The sequence below is a fragment of the Pantherophis guttatus genome, chromosome 4 (assembly GCF_059756535.1).
Source record: "Pantherophis guttatus breed Tessera chromosome 4, ASM5975653v1, whole genome shotgun sequence".
Lineage (NCBI taxonomy): Eukaryota > Metazoa > Chordata > Lepidosauria > Squamata > Colubridae > Pantherophis > Pantherophis guttatus.
In genome coordinates, this window is record NC_142066.1 from 95,977,453 (window position 1) to 95,996,779 (window position 19,327).

Below are 19,327 nucleotides of genomic sequence, written 5' to 3' on the forward strand. Positions count from 1 at the left end.
ACCATCAATTCACTCCCAAATCTTCCAATCTGGCAGCATGTATTGGAAAAGGAAACACAATTTGGCAGCCCAGAAGCGTATATCTTTGGATTTTGGATTCAAAGCATTCAAATCCTAAAGAAAAGGAGCTGCTGCATCAGATAGCGAAACATGATTAGAGTCCCAATAGTGCTATAAAAACCTGGTTGGGCCCTCTCTTGATACTCCATGTTACTGTCTTTTACCTTGTCAAATCCATACCCGCTTACCCAACCAGAGCCCAAATTATGAGCTTCCTTGACTCACTCTAGTTGTTTCTCACTCAGGCGCACGAAGAGCATATCCACCTACATGACTCCCGTCGCATGTTCTGGATTGCAGAAACGGCAACCGATCTTTGCCGATCTTTCCTCAACGCTGTCTCTTGAAGCCCACCTACCGCTTTTCCCAGCGAGAGCTCAAAATCCTCGGAATGGAAACATTTCCTACTGGACGAACTCCTCCTCTCTTTAACTTACCCAGGCTGAAGATGAAGCAACACGCTCGCCGCTGCTGCCGCCCCCCCCCGCTCTGCCAGCGGCCCGCTCGACTTTCCACCGCTCAGACCAGCAGAGTGTTCCATTCGCCTGCCAGTAGACGGGAAAACCAGCGATTCAGCGCCCAGCCCGGAGTTCCTTGCTGAGAGATAAGGCTAAAGCATACCCCATTCCTTTCGCAGCTTCCCCATTCGTGCTGCGAAAGAAAAAGGAGAAACCAGGAAGTGAGTAACGCCGAAATTGCCACGCCCTCGCCCTCCGCTTCCCCAGAACCGGAACGCCTCCCTCCCACCGAGGGGACAGACCGTCTCGAAGGAGGCATGCCGGTCATTCCTGCGGCAGCTGCATTGTTGGTGTCACATCTTCCAGTAATTAGCATTGCGCTCATTGAATAGGGCTATTGATTGAATTAAAGTACTATACTCTAAGTTGGCCTGAGTTCCTTCCTTTGCATACAGAAAGTGTAAGGAACACAAATGCGCACACAAAGCCTCCAACGTTTATTATCAGTTATCCTTAATGTACATACTTAGCAGAAAATGCCATTCGTTTCAGTTGAACTTAATGATTAATACGATTGGGGCAAAGAACATTCAGTACAGTCAAAGATTTTACTGATGCACAGAGGAGGAAATATCTTAGGTATCATTAAAAAGGACAAAATTTTAAAATACTGGAAATACTTAAATATCAACTATTGCAATATTTAGTACGCTGTATTGTTACTATCAAAGCCTAGAATTAAACTTCTTCAGATGCCAAAAATAATTTGTGTAGTTTGTAGTATAATACATCTTGATATGTGGAAGTGAGGGACAGAGTTCTATTTGCTGATAAGAATATTTACTGATTAATAAATCATTATTAATAATTATTAATTGATTAATTAATGAAACAATTAGTCATTAATACTGTAGTGGTCTGAGATGGCCTAAGAGAGCAGCATGTCTTAGGGCCTAGGCCATCTTAGAATACTAAAAATACACTACAAGTTATCCTCAACTTACAACCATATGTTTAGTGATCATTTGAAGTTACAACGGCACTACAAAACATGACTTATGATGTTTTTCACACTTATGACCCTTGCAGCATCCTCATGGTCACGTGATTAAAATTTGGACACTTGGCAACTAGCATGTATTTATGACAGTTGCAATGTCCTGGGGTTCTGTGATCACCTTTTGTGACCTTCTGACAAGCAAAATAAATGGGGAAGCCAGATTCACTTAACAGTTGTGTTACTAATTTAATAACTGCAGTGATTCACTTAAAAGCTACCGCAAGAAAGGTCATAAAATGGGGCAAAACTCACTTAACTGTCTTGCTTAGCAATGGAAATTTTAGGCTTAATTGTATGTGATCGTATGTTGAGGACTATCTGCCATAGTAAATATGCACACTATTATATATTTTCCAGTGTTGCTTTAATTTTATTGAGTTTGTTTTTATACTATCGATCATTTTAAAAAATTCCAAACCATAAAATGTACAGTCCAAGAAAATTATACCATTATAATAATCTGATTAAAAATAAATTCAAAAAGATCCTAAAGTGACAAAAAAGCAACACAATCTTAATATAAAGGCTGCATAATAAAGAAGCAGGAATTAAGCTACAGAGCAATACTTACTAACTTTAAGAGGTTAATCAGTTTCATTTTTAGTATATTTTGCACTAGAGTTAGCTGTAGGTTCTGATTGCTTCAGCAGCCAAAATAATACATTTTAATAGTCAAATTTGGAGTCACAACAGTAATATAGTATATTGTGCTTAGCAATGGTATGTAAATCCTAATGGCCCCACAAGTTATTCAGAAATCAAGAGAATAAAATGAACCAGCAAACTATTTTTTTAAAGGATACAATAATTTATTCAAAATTGGTACATTTAAAGATAAATGGGAAACAGATCTAGGTGTCAAAAATTAGGAGTTTGCTGGCACTTTTTTGACTAACCATTTTTATTAAAGGACACATCTTTTCATTTCATTTATGCATCTCATGAAGTGAGCTGCAGCTCACGAAAATATGTCCTTTTAATAAAATTTGTTATTAACAAAATACGCCAGCAGACTCCTGATATTTTGTCACCATAGACTAATATAAATAAACCTGGGTGTTACCATTCTACTGATACTGTTGCAGGAATGTTAACTCCAGAAAAAAAATCCAAAACAAGAATATATACAGCATTACACATACAGTTCCCAAAATGACTTCCTCCATTACCCAAACATTGTAAGTTTTTAATTCCAATTTGCAATTCAGGTCAGGAACTCTATAGCATATATATGGGAAAATTCTATTGAAATAAATCTCTATATAGGTTTAGTTAAAAGAATAGCCTTATTATATTTATTATATAGACCTACCTAGTGGCGATAAAAGCGGCAAAATCTAACCATTTTTCCGCTCTTATCGCATCTGCAGAGAACCGCCCAGCTGCCCTGTTTAGGGTGACCCACTCCCTTCTTCGGGGGGGAGTACGGGAAGATCCCTTGCAGGGTCGTGCTGAGGATTTTGTGCAATTCCTGCATGATAAAGTCGCTCGGATTCGGGATGGCTTGAACTCCGATTGGATGAGTCCACGGGAGGAGACCGGGGCAGGTCTTGAGAATGTTATCTGGGAGGAGTTTGATCCTGTGACTCCCGAGGATGTGGACAGAGTTCTGGGTAAGATTAGTGCCGCCACGTGTTTATTGGACCCGTGCCCCTCCTGGTTGGTACTGGCCTCCCGGGAGGTTACACGAGGCTGGCTCCAGGGGATTATAGGTGCTTCTCTGAGTGAGGGTGCCTTTCCTGCCGCCTTGAAAGAGGCGGTGGTGAGGCCCCTCCTCAAGAAGCCTTCCCTAGACCCGGCTGAATTAGCTAACTATCGTCCAGTCTCCAACCTTCGTTTTGTGACGAAGGTTGTTGAGAGCGTGGTGGCACGACAACTTTCCCGACACCTGGATGAAGCTATCTATCTAGACCCGTACCAGTCGGGCTTCAGGCGGGGGTACAGCACAGAAACGGCATTGGTCGCGTTGGTGGATGATCTCTGGAGGGCTCGGGACAGGGGTTGCTCCTCTGTCCTAGTCCTATTAGATCTCTCAGCGGCTTTTGATACCATCGACCATGGTATCATGCTGCAGCGGTTGAGGGGGGTTAGGAATAGGGGGCACCGTTTTGCGGTGGTTCTCCTCCTTCCTCTCCGACCGCTCGCAGTTTGTGTTGGCAGGGGGACAGAGGTCGACCTCGAGGCGTCTCACATGGGGGGTGCCGCAAGGGTCAGTCCTCTCGCCCCTCCTGTTCAATATTTATGTGAAGCCGCTGGGTGAGATCATCCGTGGTTTTGGGGTGAAGTGCCATCTGTACGCTGATGATACTCAGCTGTACATCTCCACCCCAGACCACCCCAACGATGCCCTTGATGTGATGTCTCGCTGCCTGGAGGCCGTGCGGGTCTGGATGGGGAAGAACTTGCTCAGACTCAACCCCTCCAAGACCGAGTGGCTGTGGCTTCCGGCGCCCCGATATAGTCAGCAGGTGCCATCGCTAACTATTGGGGGTGAATCTCTGCCCCCCACAGAGAGGGCTCGCAATCTGGGTGTCCTTCTGGATGCACTTTGGCTGTCTTTAGAAGAGCATATGACGGCCGTGGCCAGGGGGGCCTTTTATCAGGTTCGCCTGATTCACCAGTTGCAGCCCTTTCTGGATCGGGACGCCCTACGCACGGTCACTCATGCCCTTGTTACTTCCCGGTTGGACTATTGTAATGCTCTCTACATGGGGCTCCCCTTGAAGAGCACTCGGAGGCTCCAACTGGTCCAGAATGCGGCCGCGCGGGTGGTTATGGGCGCAACTCGTTGTGCCCATGTGACACCCCTCCTGCGCGAGCTGCACTGGCTCCCAGTGGTCTTCCGGGTGCGATTCAAGGTGTTAGTTACCACCTTTAAAGCACTCCATGGCATAGGACCCGGGTACCTCCGAGACCGTCTTCTGCCACCAATAGCCTCCCACTGACCAGTCCGTTCCCACAGAGAGGGTCTCCTCAGGGTGCCGTCAACCAAGTTATGTCGACTGGCGACGCCCAGGGGGAGGGCCTTCTCTGTGGGAGCCCCAGCCCTGTGGAACGAACTGCCCCCGGAAATTCGTAAGATCTCCGACCTCCGGGCGTTTCGCTGCGCACTGAAGACCCTATTATTCCGCCAGGCCGGACTAGCAACACAATAGTTTTTAAATTGGGATATTTAAATATATTGGGGTTTTAAATCTGAGCCACTTTATTTAATTATTTTAAATTTTATATTGTTGTTTTGTTTGTGTTTTTAAACAGGCTGTACACCGCCCTGAGTCCTTCGGGAGAAGGGCGGTATAGAAATAAAATTATTATTATTATTATTATTATTATTATTATATAGTTACTGAAAGGAGCAACACTATAGTTATTTTACCTCAAATACTGTAATTCTTTTAAGCTGAGGAAAGGCATTTTAAGAACTGACTGTGATAACAGAAACAGACATGTTTGTCTATCTAATCTTGGGTGAGAGAGACAAGATTGTCTTACACTGATTATCTATAAATTGTGGACCCATAACCATGAATGTAATATATCCTTCTAAGGTCAGTATTCCACGCTTTTAACTAAATAAATTATAATCTATGAAAGCTTTTTCCTAAAACATTTAGGATTACATAGATAGCTTTTTCTGCGAAGACAAAAAATTAGAAACTTTAATATGGCTTTGATTGATCAAAAGACAGACAGCATTTCCATTAATATTTTAAGATATACATAAGAGTATGGAAAAGAAACCAGGTGCCTTTGTCCATTATTATGAACATCTTTTTCATATTCTGAATTAATATTCAATACTGAGCATCATTCAAAAAGCCGGATGGTGTAGAGCGTATATGAGATTTATTGCTTCCGCATTGCAACTATTATGTTTAAAATTTCAAATTCTGAAAACGATTGTATTCGGGATATTATGCATCACCTTCAGTCTATTTTATTTGCACAGAAATCTACTCATAAATTTAGCCATAGTATACTCGCGAATAAAACCATAGACCAGGGTACATTTATCTGACGCGATCAGCTGGATTTGTATCTAATTAAACATACCTACGATCGGGAAGAATGCCTTGGACATTTTCTTTCGGTCTAGCAGAAGCACCGTCCCACTTCTCCAGAAAAGAATTGTACTGAAGATAGGAAATCCCGGGGTTGAGCTTCCCTCGCCATCCGTGACGTATGAGCAAGGAACTAGTCATCCAGTGAGAATAGGCGGGGATGCCATTTCTCCACGCATTCGTAACAAAAACAGAAGAAACAAAAAAGTAGCGACGGAGAGGCCAAAGGAGAGTGACGTAATCAGAAGGCGCTGCGAAGGCGCGAGGCTAACAGAATTCTATGGTGGTGTCAGGCGCCTTTTTTGACAATCGGATAAGAGGTTTTGGTGTTGGAGAAGAAGGAGTCTGCGTTTAGGACTAATTATTATGGCATCGGTGGTCCTGAGCGAGGCGGAAAAGGTTTACATCATGCATGGTGTCCAGGTAAAAGGCTGGGAAATGGGGATTAGGGATTGAAAGGACTCCTTTTAAGCCTCTTTCTTGATTTCTTTTTGATTCAAGAAATCAAGAATCAGATTCTACTGAATATACCCCGTCATAAAACAAGTATTTTTTGTTATTATTTTGAAAACACATCTGTATATGCATATGTATTTATTTGCTCCTCGTAGACAAAGAATGTGACTTGCAGTCCGTGTGCGATTTTATTTGTTCAATTTATACAGCATAGCCATATACGGCTCTGGGAGACTCACATAGTTACAAAAATAATAAGAAACAAAATACAACTAAGTAACCATAACAATAACAGCAAACATACTTACAACTAATTAAATCATTAAATCATAAAACAATTTGTGAAAACAGGCAATTCCGTAAGATCCCATTCCAATGACAGAATCAGATTTAAATGATTTCTGAAAGATCAGTAAGGTAAAGATAAAGGTTCCCCTCGCATATATGTGCTAATAGTTCCCGACTCTAGGGGGCGATGCTCATCTCTGTTTAAAAGCCAGAAGAGCCAGTGCCGTCAGAAGATGTCTCCGTGGTCATGTGGCCAGCATGACTAAATGCCAGAGGCACACGGAACGTTGTTACCTTCCCAAAGGTGGTCTCTATTTTTCTACTTGCATTTTTTACATGCTTTTGAACTGTTAGGTTGGCAGAAGTTGGGACAAGTAACAGGAGCTTACCCCATTATGCGGCACTAGGGTTTCGAACCGCTGAACTGCCGACCTTTCAATCAACAAGCTCAGTGTTTTAGCCACTGAGCCATGGCGTCCCCTAGAATTACTAGATCACTAATCTACTAGACGACTAGATCAGTAGTCAGAGCCAATCTCACCTTGGAGGAAATTATATTCCAAAGAGTAGATAGCAAAGCTTGTCCTCTTGGCAACTAACAAATGAATGTTCTTAGCAAATGGGATCACAACCTGCCCCTTCCTCTAGATCTTAGAAGGCAGATAGATAACTAGAGAAAATCTGCCCCTCAAATAATCTGCCATGTGGGGCTTTAATGGCCATTATCAACACCTTGAATTGAATCCCAAAGCAAACTAGCAACCAATGCAGTTCAGAGTATAGATATAGGTTGTTCTGATCTGGGAGTGCACATAACTGCCTGGGCCATCACATTTTGTACCAGTTAAAATTTACTCTTCAAGGACAGCCCCATAGAGAGTACATTCAGGAGGTGATGAGAAAAAGAGTGACCAAGATTACAGCAGAGTCTCCTGATCCAGAAACAGGTGAACTGGTATGCAACCCAAAGTTGAGCAAAGGCCCTTTGAGCTACTTGTCACCTGTGCATTGAACAGGAATCATGAGTCCAAAAGGACCTTCAGATTGTACATAAGATCGGCTGGGGCAGTACCATTTTATCCAGCCCCAGAGATGGTAATTTCCTGGATCCTCCAAAGCCACTCAGTCTTGCTGAGGTTGAACTGTCTATTGTTCCCAAATTGCAATTCTAGCACCAGACATAAAGCTTTGATATTGGTTAAAACTAATACTTTGTAACATAGTCAGCTAATGTTTTGAACTGCAGCTAAATTTGCACTTCCCAATTTGAGATTTGGGCACAACCTAGGGGTCCTGCTCGACTCACAAATGCTGCTTCTTGTGTACTAGTTGCACTCTTTCTCAACTAAGAGGCCCTGCAGATGGTTAATTCTGCTCTGGTTAACTCAAAGCCATCTGGTTACTGCAATGCACTCTTCATGAATCTGTCCAGGGGCAGCAATTGTTCGAAATGGTGTAAGCAGTAGTAGGTACTTTTCATTCTCCTCATGTGTCATCACTACTGCATTAGCTGCATTAACTACCAGCTGGCCCCCAGATGCAATTCATATCTGTTATCTAAAGAACTATCTTTCTCCCATTGTGGGAGTATTGTGTGAAGTTTCCGAAAGATGCCCTAATTAATTCATGAGCCATGAGCCAAACTTCAAAAGAAATACAGTCATTTATTAGGAGCACCATTTCAGCAATATTCGGATGCAGTTAGAACTAATCCCACATAGATTTACGTTCTCCTATGACCCTGTCGCTCTCCTCTTCCCTGGCCCATGTCATAAATCACATTTTCCAATTAACCACTTTGGCTGGCTGTGAAATCCAACACCCTTCTTCTGATTGCGGAAAGGAATCATATATGGAATGTAGCTTCAGTTAGGGAAATCAATCAGCTCTATCAGTTCTCCCTCCCTCCTGCTCATGGCAACTTAAAAGCTTTGCAAGTTGACATTCGGCTCTCCTCACTTCCGAAGGGCGACCTGCGCAAAGCAAAACAATTTGAGTACAGATGTAGAGATTAGGGACATGACCCCTCCACCTGGCTTGTTTGGATTTTCCGCGTGAAATTTGGCGATCAGCCGGGATGTTTCGACTCTTTACCCAACATGCCTCTGATAAGGGGTAACCCTTCCACTTGATTAAATTTATTTATTTATTTTATTTTATTTTATTTTATTTTTATACCACCCTTCTCCTGCGGGACTCAGGGCGGTGTACAGCTGAGATAAAACAGCATATAAAATTTAAAAACAGTTTAAAAACAATTAAATAATTTCGGCCCAAAATTTAAAACAACCCAATTAAAACCAAATTCAATTAAAGCTGAGAGGATGGGATCAAGCCAGCCCGGCTAGATGGAATAAGTATGTTTTCAGGGCCCGACGAAAAGTCCGGAGGTCTGATATCGTGCGTATCTCAGGGGGTAGGTCATTCCAGAGGGCAGGTGCTGCCACAGAGAAGGCTCTCCCCCTGGTGGTCGCCAGCCGGCATTGTCTGGCCGACAGCACCCTAAGGAGGCCCTCTCTGTGGGAGCGAACCGGTCGGTGGGAGGCTATTGGCAGCAGAAGGCGGTCTCGCAGATACCCCGGCCCTAAGCCATGGAGCGTTTTAAAGATGGTCACCAACACCTTGAAGCGCACTTGGAAGACCACAGGAAGCCAGTGCAGCTCGCGCAGGAGAGGTGTCATATGTGAGCGCCCCGTCGCTCCCATAATCCCCCGCGCGGCCTCATTCTGGACTAACTGCAGCCTCCGGGTGCACCCCAAGGGGAGCCCCATGTAGAGAGCATTGCAGTAGTCCAGGCGGGAAGTGACGAGTGCTTGAGTGACCGTGCGTAGGGAGTCCCGATCCAGAAAGGGGCGCAACTGGCGTATCAGGCGAACCTGATAAAAAGCCCCCCTGGCCACGGCTGTCATATGCTCTTCTAAAGACAGCCGTGCATCCAGGAGGATGCCTAAGTTGCGAGCCCTCTCCGTGGGGGCCAGTGATTCGCCCCCAATAGCCAGCGATGGCACTAGCTGGCTATATTGGGACGCCGGAAGCCACAGCCACTCGGTCTTGGAAGGGTTGAGTCGGAGCCTGTTTCTACCCATCCAGGCCCGCACGGCCTCCAGGCACTGGGACATCACTTCAAGGGCATCGTTGGGGTGGCCTGGGGTGGAGATGTACAGCTGAGTGTCAGTGTACTGATGGAACTCCACCCCAAAGCCACGGATGATCTCACCCAATGGCTTTACATAAATATTGAACAAAAGGGGCGAGAGGACTGACCCTTGTGGCACCCCACAAGCAAGGCACCTCGGGGTCGACTGCTGCCCCCCTGTCAACACAGATTGTGACCGGTCAGAGAGGTAGGAGGAGAACCACCGCAAAATGGTGCCCCCCAGCCCCTTCAACCGGTGCAACATGATACCATGGTCGATGGTATCAAAAGCCGCTGAGAGATCTAACAGGACCAGGATAGAGGAACAACCCCTATCCCGAGCCCTCCAGAGATCATCCACCAACGCGACCAATGCCGTTTCCCTGCTGTGCCCAGGCCGGAAGCCGGACTGGAGCGGGTCTGAATAGACAGCTTCATCCAGGTACTGGGGAAGCTGCCGCGCCACCACACTCTCAACAACCTTCGCAACGAAGCGAAGGTTGGAGACTGGACGATAGTTAGCCAAAACAGCCGGATCCAGAGGGGGCTTCTTGAGGAGGGGCCTCACCACCGCTTCTTTCAAAGCGGCCGGCAGGACCCACTCACTCAGAGAAGCGTTAACAATCCTCTGGAGCCAGCCTCGTGTAACCTTCCGGGAAGCCAGTACCAACCAGAAGGGACATGGGTCCAATAAACATGTGGTCACATTCAGCCGTCCCAGGATCCTGTCCACGTCCTTGGGAGCCACAGGATCAAACTCCTCCCAGATAACACTCTCAAGACCTGCCTTAGTCATCCCATCCGGACTTACCCAGTCAGAGGCCAGGCCTTCCCGAATCTGAGTGATCTTGTCATACAGATACTGCACAAAATCCTCAGCTCGACCCTGCAAGGGATCATCCCGCGCTTCCAGATGGAGGAGGGAGGGAGCGGGTCACCCTAAACAGGCGATTATCTGATGACGCGATAAGAGCGGCAAAATAGCTGGATTTTGCCACTTTTATCGCCACTAGGTAGGTCTTAATATGAGACCTCACCAGTGTTCGGTCGGATTCGGAGCAGCTGGTCCTCCAACTACTCTCCAAGCGTCTTTTCCAGTGCTTCATCTCCCTCAGCTCCTCGGAGAACCAAGGAGCTAGGTGAGTTCGGTGCCGGGTCAGAGGCCGCAAAGGCACGACGCAGTCCAAAGGCCTGGCAGCCGCACTATCCCAGGCAGCCACCAGGTCTTCAGCCGAGTCATGAGCCAGAGTCTCAGGAAATGGCCCAAGCTCCATCTGGAACCTATCAGGATCCATCAGGCGCCTGGGGCGGAACCACCTGGTCGGTCCCGCCTCCCTGCAGCGGGGTGCAGCGGTTAGAAAGTCCAGCCGAAGGAGCAAGTGGTCAGACCATGACAAGGGTTCGATGACTATATCCCCTGTATCAAGGCCACTCGACCACTGACCAGAGATAAAAACTAAGTCCAGAGTGTGTCCACCCGTGTGAGTAGGTTCATGTATTAACTGAGTAAGGTCCATGGCCATCATGGAAGCCATGAACTCTCGAGCCACCTCAAACGTTTCACCGATAGATGGCAGGTTGAAATCCCCCATAACTAAAAGTCTGGGGGTATCAACCAGACTTGGAGTTGTCTCCTGTGCCACCTCGAATTGAGGATTTGCTGCACCTCATAATGGGTCTGGTCCCCTATGACCACGGGGTCTGAGGGCTCATGGGATAGTGGCCTCAGGGTCGATCCGACCACGGGTTTTAAGAGGCTACTATGGAATACCGGGTTTATCTTCCCTAGCAGTCGGGGCAATTTCAATTGCACCATGACTGGATTGATTATCTTTACTATGGGGAATGGTTCCATAAACTTTGGCCCCAATTTCTTACTAGGGAGTTTTAACCTCAAATATTTTGTGGAGAGGTAAACCTTTTTCCCCAACTGAAATGGCCTTTGGAGAGCTCGGTGTTTGTCTGCCTGTTTTTTATAGGTTTGTGCCGCTTTAGCTAGTGCTTTCTTGACATTCTCCCAGGATGCTTTCAGTGTCGCCATCCAATTGGTCAAGCTGACTGAGGAGGGGGGCTCCCTTGGGTACTCAGGCATTGGGACGAAGTCCATGCTGCTCACTACCTTGAATGGGGTTAGCCCCGTGCTACTGTGAACAGCATTATTATATGCGACCTCAGCGAAAGACAGAAGGTCCACCCAATTGGACTGCTGATAGTTCACATAGCACCTCAGGTACTGCTCTACCATGGCATTCAGTCTCTCTGCCCCCCCCATTGGTGCTCAGATGAAAGGCTGAGCTAAGGCCCTGGGATGACCCAATGGACCGTAGGAACTCCCTCCAGAACTTAGCTGTGAACTGGACCCCTTTGTCAGAGATAATTCTTCTTGGTACTCCATGGAGGTGGTAGATGTGTTTCAGGAACAGTTTGGCCAACTGGTGGGCTGAGGGTAGTCCGCTGCAGGGTATGAAATGTGCCTGTTTGGAAAATAAATCTATTACAGTCCAGATCACCGAGTTTCGGCAACTCCACTATAAAGTCCATTGCAATCTCCTCCCATGGTCTTGTTGGCTCTGCTACTGATTGTAGCAGTCCGGGGTGTTTTTCTGGTTGCTTCTTCATCGTGGCACAGATGGTGCAACTTTTTACATAACTGTCCACGTCTTTCTTTATGCTGGGCCACTAGAACTGCCTCCGTGCTAAATGTAAAGTTTTTAGGAATCCAAAGTGGCCTGCCGGTTTAACGTCGTGGCTCCTCTGGAGGATCAGGGTGCGTAGGGATTCTGGGACATAGAGCTTTGTCCCCTTCAATGCGAAGTCATCCCTTTTTGTCAGGATGTGTTGATTGTCTCGGAACCAGGGGTCTGCCAGCAGTTTAGTTTTGAGTTTTTCTGTTAGATCGCTTGTTGGTTGGTCATGCCGGTTGCAGCGTTGTCGTCTGGTGCTTACTTGGTCCGCTATTTGGGTAAGAGGAACGATGGTGTCCACTACCTGCTCCCGCTCACATTTGTACTGGGGCATGCGGGAGAGGGCATCGGCTAGAAAGTTCCTCCCCCCGGAATGTGCTTTAGCATGAAGTTGAAACGATTGAAGTATTAAGCCCAATGGACTTGTTTGGGTGATAATTTTTGTGGGGTCCTGAGGATCTCCAGGTTTTTGTGGTCAGTCCAGACTTCGAACGGTTTCTGGCCCCCTTCCAGCAGGTGTCGCCAGGTTAGCAGTGCCCATCTCACCGCGAATGCCTCCTTTTCCATGCTGCCCATTGTGTCTCTGTGTCTGTGAGCTTGTGGGAGGTATAGGCGCAGAGTTGTAGATTTCCTTGACTATTTCTTTGGAGTAGCACTGCTCCAACTGCCACGTCGCTGGCATCTGCTTGGATGACGGAGGGTTGTTCGGGGTCAGGATGCTTCAACACCAGTTCCTTCGCAAACATTTATTTTAGTGTTTCAAATGCCTCTTGGCAGGTTAGGTCCCACTGTAGAGGTTGTCCCGGGCGGGGTTTTGTTCCTTGGCTCCCTGTCTTAGGAGGTCCATCATGGGTTTGGCAATCTTCGTAAAGAAGGGGATGAATTTCCTGTAGAAGTTCGCGAACCCTAGGAAGCTTTGTAGCTGTCTACGGGTGCGAGGGGGTTGCCAGCCTAGGACAGCTTGCACTTTGGCTGGATCCATCTCTGTTCCCTCATTTGACACTCAATAACCCAGGTAATCTAGCCGTGCACGGTGGAACTCGCATTTTGACAGCTTGACATACAGGTTGGCTGCCAGAGGTTTTTCCAGTACCTGACAGACAAGGGGTATGTGGTTGGCCATGGTCTCGGTGTAAATGAGGATATCATCTAGATAAACAAGAACCCCCTTGTAGAGGTGCTCATGCAGCACCTTGTTTATTAATTGCATGAACACCGCTGGGGCTCCCTGCAGTCCAAAAGGCATCACTTTGAATTGGAAGCTCCCTAGGGGGCAGTTGAATGCTGTTTTCCACTCGTCTTCCTCCCTGATGCATACTCGGTGGTATGCTTCTCTGAGGTCTAGTTTGGTGAAGACTTTTCCTTTGGCCAGGTGAGATAGCATGTCCTTCATGCAGGGGAGGGGATATAGGTTGTGTACACACACGGCATTAATATCTCGAAAGTCCACACATAATCTCATAGTTCATCTTTTCTTTGAAGAGGAATGGCGCCGCGACCCGTGGTTTGGCTGGCTCGATGAATCCCCTTTCTAGGTTTTTGTCTATGTAATTGCGCATTTCTTGCATTTCCGGGGTGTTATGGCATACAGTTTGGGCTTGGGTAGTTTTGCCCCAGGGATGATTTCGATGGCGCAATCTGCCTCGCGGTAGGGAGGCAGGATGTTGCACTCAGCCTCGCTGAGTACTTCTGCAAGGTCCTGATATTCTCTCGGGATCTGTTCAGTCTCTGGGGTTTTGTCGGATGTGGCTGCCAGTTGTTCTGGTGTGCTCTTTTGGAGGGTTACTTGCATGGGCGGTGTTTCTGCTCGCTGGTGTGGGAGGGGTTGGGGCCCCCTTGCTATTTTCAGTCTGCGGGTACCCCCTTGCCACCAAATGGTCAGTCCCCACTTGTCTAGCCAGGAGAGTCCCAGTATGACTGAATCTGTCATTTTGGGCGCTATTATGAATCAAATTATTTCCCAGTGATCCGCTAGCTCTAGCCTCACTGGTTCGGTCAGGTGAGTGGCATAGACTCCCCCCATTAGGGACCCATCAACCTGTTCAAACCGGATTAGGTGGGTCAGTCTTTTTGCTCTGATTCCCAGTTTCAGGACTGTGGTTAGGTTGATCAAGCATCTAGTGCAGCCTGAGTCTATCAGGGCTTGAAAGACCTCCTGGGTCCCCATTTTTGGTGCTGTGAGGCGTATTGGGAAAACAAAAGGGTGGACTGATCCCCTCACCATTGGGTCATTTTCACCCTCGTCTTTGCTATCATAGGGTTCTGGCAACTGGTCATTGTTGCCCGGTGTCCCACCCCCCTTCGGCTGGGTGGGGAGGGACCTCTTCAGCCTGGAGGGCCCTCCGGGATGTGTTGGTGGCTCATTTGGGGCCTCGTTCCAGCTGTGCCCTGGGTGGTGGCTCTGGCCTAGGCCTTAGGGCTGGGGTCGTGCACACAGATGCCATGTGGCTATTCCCCCCACATCTATAGCACTTCAGCAGGCTTCGGGGGAGGGCTGGTTTCGGGGTCTGCTGTGGTGCTGTGGTTCCCCATTGGCTGGGCAGTTTCAGGTTGGGTTGCCCCCTCTCTTTCATATCTGTTTGCTCTCTCGTGTTGTTGGCGCGCAATCCACTATCAACTTTTATTGCTACTCGGAACCACTCAGAGAGCTGGTTTGGGATGTCCCAGTAAGCGGTTACCTGGGCAATTTGATTGTCCAGGCTTGTTCTGAAAAAGTGCACTAGCAACCGCTTTGGCAAAGGGGGTAGCCTCCCGATGACTCTCCTAAATTCACAGATGTGCTCTTTAATGGGACGGCCCCTCTGCTTTAGATAGCTGAGCTCATCCACTGCATACGGGTCTTCCTCTGCCTCCTCGAATCTGGCCTCTAGCAGTCGTAGGAAGTCGTTGACGTCTTACAGTTGGGGGGCTCTCCTCTTGTGGAGGGCTGCTAGCCATTCCCTTGCTTCCCCCTCTAGCCCCACTGCGATGGTATTCACCATGGCTCTGGGGGATGGGTAGAGTTGTCCATAACATTCTAGGTGGATCTCAGCTGAGTCGAGGAATAGAGCTAGCTGGTCTGAGTCCCCATCAAACTTTCCTCTGAACTGGGGCAGTTCATTCAGCACTGCTCCTCTCTCCCCCTGTCGGCCTCTGTATGCTTGCATTTGATGTAGCTGGCCTTCTTCCTCAGCTCTAGTTTGGAGGGAGAGAGGGGTTTGTCTGTCCTGGGCTGCCTGCCTGCTGCGTGGAAAAGACACTGGTTGCAGCCGCCTTCTGATGGGTGGAGAAGGGGGGCTGTGTTCCTGTCTGCTTCTCCTCACTTCAAAGGGATGCACTGCTCCTCCCCTCTCCTTTGGCCTGCACGACGGCCCCTCATCAGGAAGGGTGGCCTGGTCAAGTTCCTCCCTTGGCTGCTCTCTGGAACTCCCCAGGGGTTTTGGGAGCCTGGCTTGTTTCCAGTCCAACCTCCACTCCACTCTTCCCAGCTCACTCAGGGGCTTCTCCTTTTCCCGGGTATTGGGGTTGGGGAACTCAACCTCAGCTGCGTTAGGGATTAACTCTCACCAATACTCATTTTTTCTTGCTTCCACCGCTGGAGCAGGCATCTCAGCTTTGATGTCTGATGGAGGCTGCACTCTGGCTGCAATTAGGCTCTCTTCAGATAGCCCATCTTTGGCCATGGTTGCCTGATTTTCCCTCCCAGCACCCCAGATATCGGGGAGCGATTTGAGAGTCCAGGATTCAGGAAACCTGGTAATCTTGATAGATTTTTAAAGTAGTTCTAACTGCCTGTGAAGTTTCTGAAAGATGCCCTAATTAATTCATGAGCCATGAGCCAAACTTCAAAAGAAATACAGTCATTTATTAGGAGCACCATTTTTCACCAATCTTCACCAATTTTGTCAACAAGAGATGCTGTTTTGGATCTAGCTCGGATGCCTGAAGTTAAGGACCAGCGTATAACTCGTGCAATTTCCAAGCAAATAAAAGAAAAACAACAACAAGAAAATCAATATAAAAGGGGAGCTAAAAGCACCACACAAAGTGAAGCCATGGGGGGAGCAAGGCCGAAGACCTCAGAAGAAGCTAGGCAAGGCAGCTCATTGCTTCAGAAAGGTCAAGATGACAATTAGGCTCTTATCTTGGAATGTTAACGGATTAAATTCACCACAAAAAAGGAAGAAGTTATTTACATATTTGAGACAATTTAATAATGACATAATTTGTTTACAAGAAACTCATATTCGAACTCAAGATCACAAATACCTGATAAACTCTAAATTAGGAACACATTTTATAGCTTCAACTTCCGAAAAAAAGAATGGTGTGGTTATTTATGTAAATAAAAGATTGTCTGCTAAAATTATAGAAGCAGATGAAGGTGGTAGGTTTATCGCAATTGAATTGCATACAACAAATGGCCAAATTCTTTTGATTGGAATTTATGCTCCGAACCAACAACAGGATCATTTTTATAAGACTTTACATAATAAAATATTGCAATGGGATTACAGATCTATTTTAATAATGGGAGATTGGAATGGAGTAATTGATTCTAAACTAGATAAAAAGAGTTTGGCGAAAGTAAGGATCAGACTACCACAGACTTTTTTTGATATGAAAGAAGATTTGGAATTAAAAGATATTTGGAGAATTTATAACCCAAGAGAACTGGACTATACTTTTTTCTCTGATAGACATAGATCTTTTTCCAGGATTGACTTTATCTTGTTATCAGATGATTTACTTGTTAAAACAAAAAGAACAAAGATATTTCCAAGAACTTTAACTGATGGATAGAAATTGAGATGGGAAAGACTGAGAGAAGGTCATGGAGATTAAATGAAAATTTGTTCAGATATGAAAAAAATATAACAGAACTTAAAAAACAGATGAAAGAATTTTTTGAAATGAATTTGAATAAGGGTACCCCAATTGAAATTGTATGGGATGCGAGTAAAGCGTATATGAGAGGGGTACTCATTTATATGAACTCTAAACACAAACAGAATCGACAAAAGAAAAGACTCGAATTGGAAGTAGAAATAAAGAATAAGGAACAGTTACTCATTAAAAACCCAACAGATGAAAGAATATGTGGTGCTATAAAACTTTTGAAAGATCAATTTCAAATGCTCTTGGCGGAGCAAGTTGCAACAAATTTACAATATGCGAAGCATAATACGTTTTGTAATGCTAATAAACCGGGAAGATGGTTGGCCTACACCTTAAGGAAGAAGCAGAGTATGCGGACTATTGAGAGTATTGATATTGGAGGGAAAGAAATTTCTCAACAAAAATTGATTAAAGAAGTCTTTGTAGACTACTACACTAAATTATATGCTAAAGATGATATACAGAATGGACTTATAGAAAAATATTTAGAAGAGAAAAGAGTCTCAAAAATTACTAGCCAACAAAAAGAAAGAATGAATTATCCTATAACAGTCGAGGAAATAATCGCAGCAATTAAACAATTGAAAACAGCTAAAGCTCCTGGAACAGATGGATTGACTGCAGTGTATTATAAAACTTTACAAGCAGAAATGGTGGAACAACTTAGAGACTTATTTTGCAATATACAACAAGGGGGTAAAATACCCCCATCATGGAAATCAGCATATATTACTTTGATACCAAAAGAACAAATAGGTTCTAAAAAACCGGAAAATTATAGACCAATATCTCTTTTAAATAATGACTATAAAATTTATGCAAAAGTATTAGCCAACAGATTGATGCCAGTAATTCAAAAGGTGATTCACGATGACCAAGCGGGATTTATAGAGGGCAGATACATGAAGGACAATGTAAGGCAAGTTATAGATTTATTGGAATATCTTGAGAAGAATAAACAGATCTCTGCAGTGCTGGTTTTCTTGGATGCGGAGAAGGCCTTTGATAGAGTGGATTGGAATTTTCTACTAAAGACTTTAAGAAAAATGGGATTTGGAGACCAATTTATACAGGCGGTCTCAGCAATTTACCAAGAGCAAAAGGCACAGATTATTATTAATGGAAGTTTGACATCAGAGTTCAATATTGAAAAAGGGACCAGACAAGGCTGTCCGTTATCCCCATTGTTATTTATTTTAACATTAGAAGTCTTGTTGAACACAATACGGGATTCGAATAACTTGAAAGGTATAGTGATAAGGCAAGAGGATTACAGAATAAGGGCATTTGCAGATGATCTGGTTGTTACCCTAACACAGCCGATGGAATCAATAATCCAGATGAAAGACATTATACAAGATTATGGTACAGTATCAGGTTTTAGATTGAATCAGAAAAAAACTAAGATGATAGTTAAAAATATGACACAAGATCGACGACATGAACTTGAAAACAAGTCAGGTTTTGAGATTGTACCAAAGGTTAAATATCTAGGAGTTCAGGTTGCAGAATCAAATATTAAATTGTTTCAAAATAACTACGAAGTACTGTGGTGAGCTGTACAGAAAGATATGGAGATGTGGAAAAAACTGCAGCTGTCTTTACTTGGGAGAATAGCAGCAGTTAAGATGAACATTTTGCCAAGATTTCTTTTTCTGTTTCAAATGATTCCGGTGCTTAAAAGTGATAAACAACTGAAAGTCTGGCAAACTGGAGTGAATAAGTTTGTCTGGAACGAGAAAAAACCGAGAGTGAAATTGAAAATCATGCAAGATGTTCCAGAAAGGGGAGGTCTTAAACTTCCAAACCTACAGTTATATTATGAAGCAGCAGCTTTGACTTTAGCAAGTGATTGGTTTGGAAGGAAAAAGACTGGAATACTGAATATAGAAAGTTTTGATCTTGAATTTGGATGGCATGTTTATTTATTCTATGATAACAAAGTGGATAAAGTATTCAAAAGCCATATACTTAGAGATTCTTTGATGAGAGTTTGGAAGAAGCACCGATTCAAATGGGATTATAAAATACCGCTATGGCTGGATCTTGGTCATATTATGTGGAATACAAATATAATGTCACTCGGGGGGGGTTTATACAAAGAGGTTCTTTTTACAGATGCGGGCAGATGGCAGTTGAAGACATTACAGACACTGTTGGACGAAGGGATTAACTTAACTTGGTTTCAATATAATCAACTACAATTGAGATGGAAAGAGGACCAAAAAATTGGTATTATGTTGCAT

At 45.2% G+C, this 19,327-nt stretch overlaps 2 protein-coding genes across 10 annotated transcripts in view; one reads left to right on the forward strand and one right to left on the reverse strand.

Annotated features, from left to right (window-relative positions):
* ZDHHC3 (zDHHC palmitoyltransferase 3) overlaps nucleotides 1-5,882 on the reverse strand; it is a 156,860-nt gene extending 150,978 nt beyond the window's left edge. For 3 of the 9 annotated variants that reach the window (XM_060685947.2, XM_060685950.2, XM_087894191.1), the window contains exons 1-2: nucleotides 5,632-5,882; nucleotides 498-711 (exon numbers count right to left, since the gene is read on the reverse strand). The gene's annotated coding sequence lies outside the window, so the exon portion shown is untranslated. Of the gene's footprint in view, nucleotides 1-285; nucleotides 776-5,631 lie in introns of those variants that run through there. The other 6 variants (XM_060685951.2, XM_087894192.1, XM_087894190.1 and 3 more) reach the window with 6 other exon arrangements.
* The window catches only part of EXOSC7 (exosome component 7), a 179,916-nt gene continuing 166,363 nt past the window's right edge, over nucleotides 5,775-19,327 (forward strand). The window contains exon 1 of the mRNA XM_060685953.2: nucleotides 5,775-6,062. Within this exon, the coding sequence (XP_060541936.1) occupies nucleotides 6,006-6,062 (57 nt within the window). The 5' untranslated portion in view covers nucleotides 5,775-6,005. The remainder of the gene's footprint in view (nucleotides 6,063-19,327) is intronic.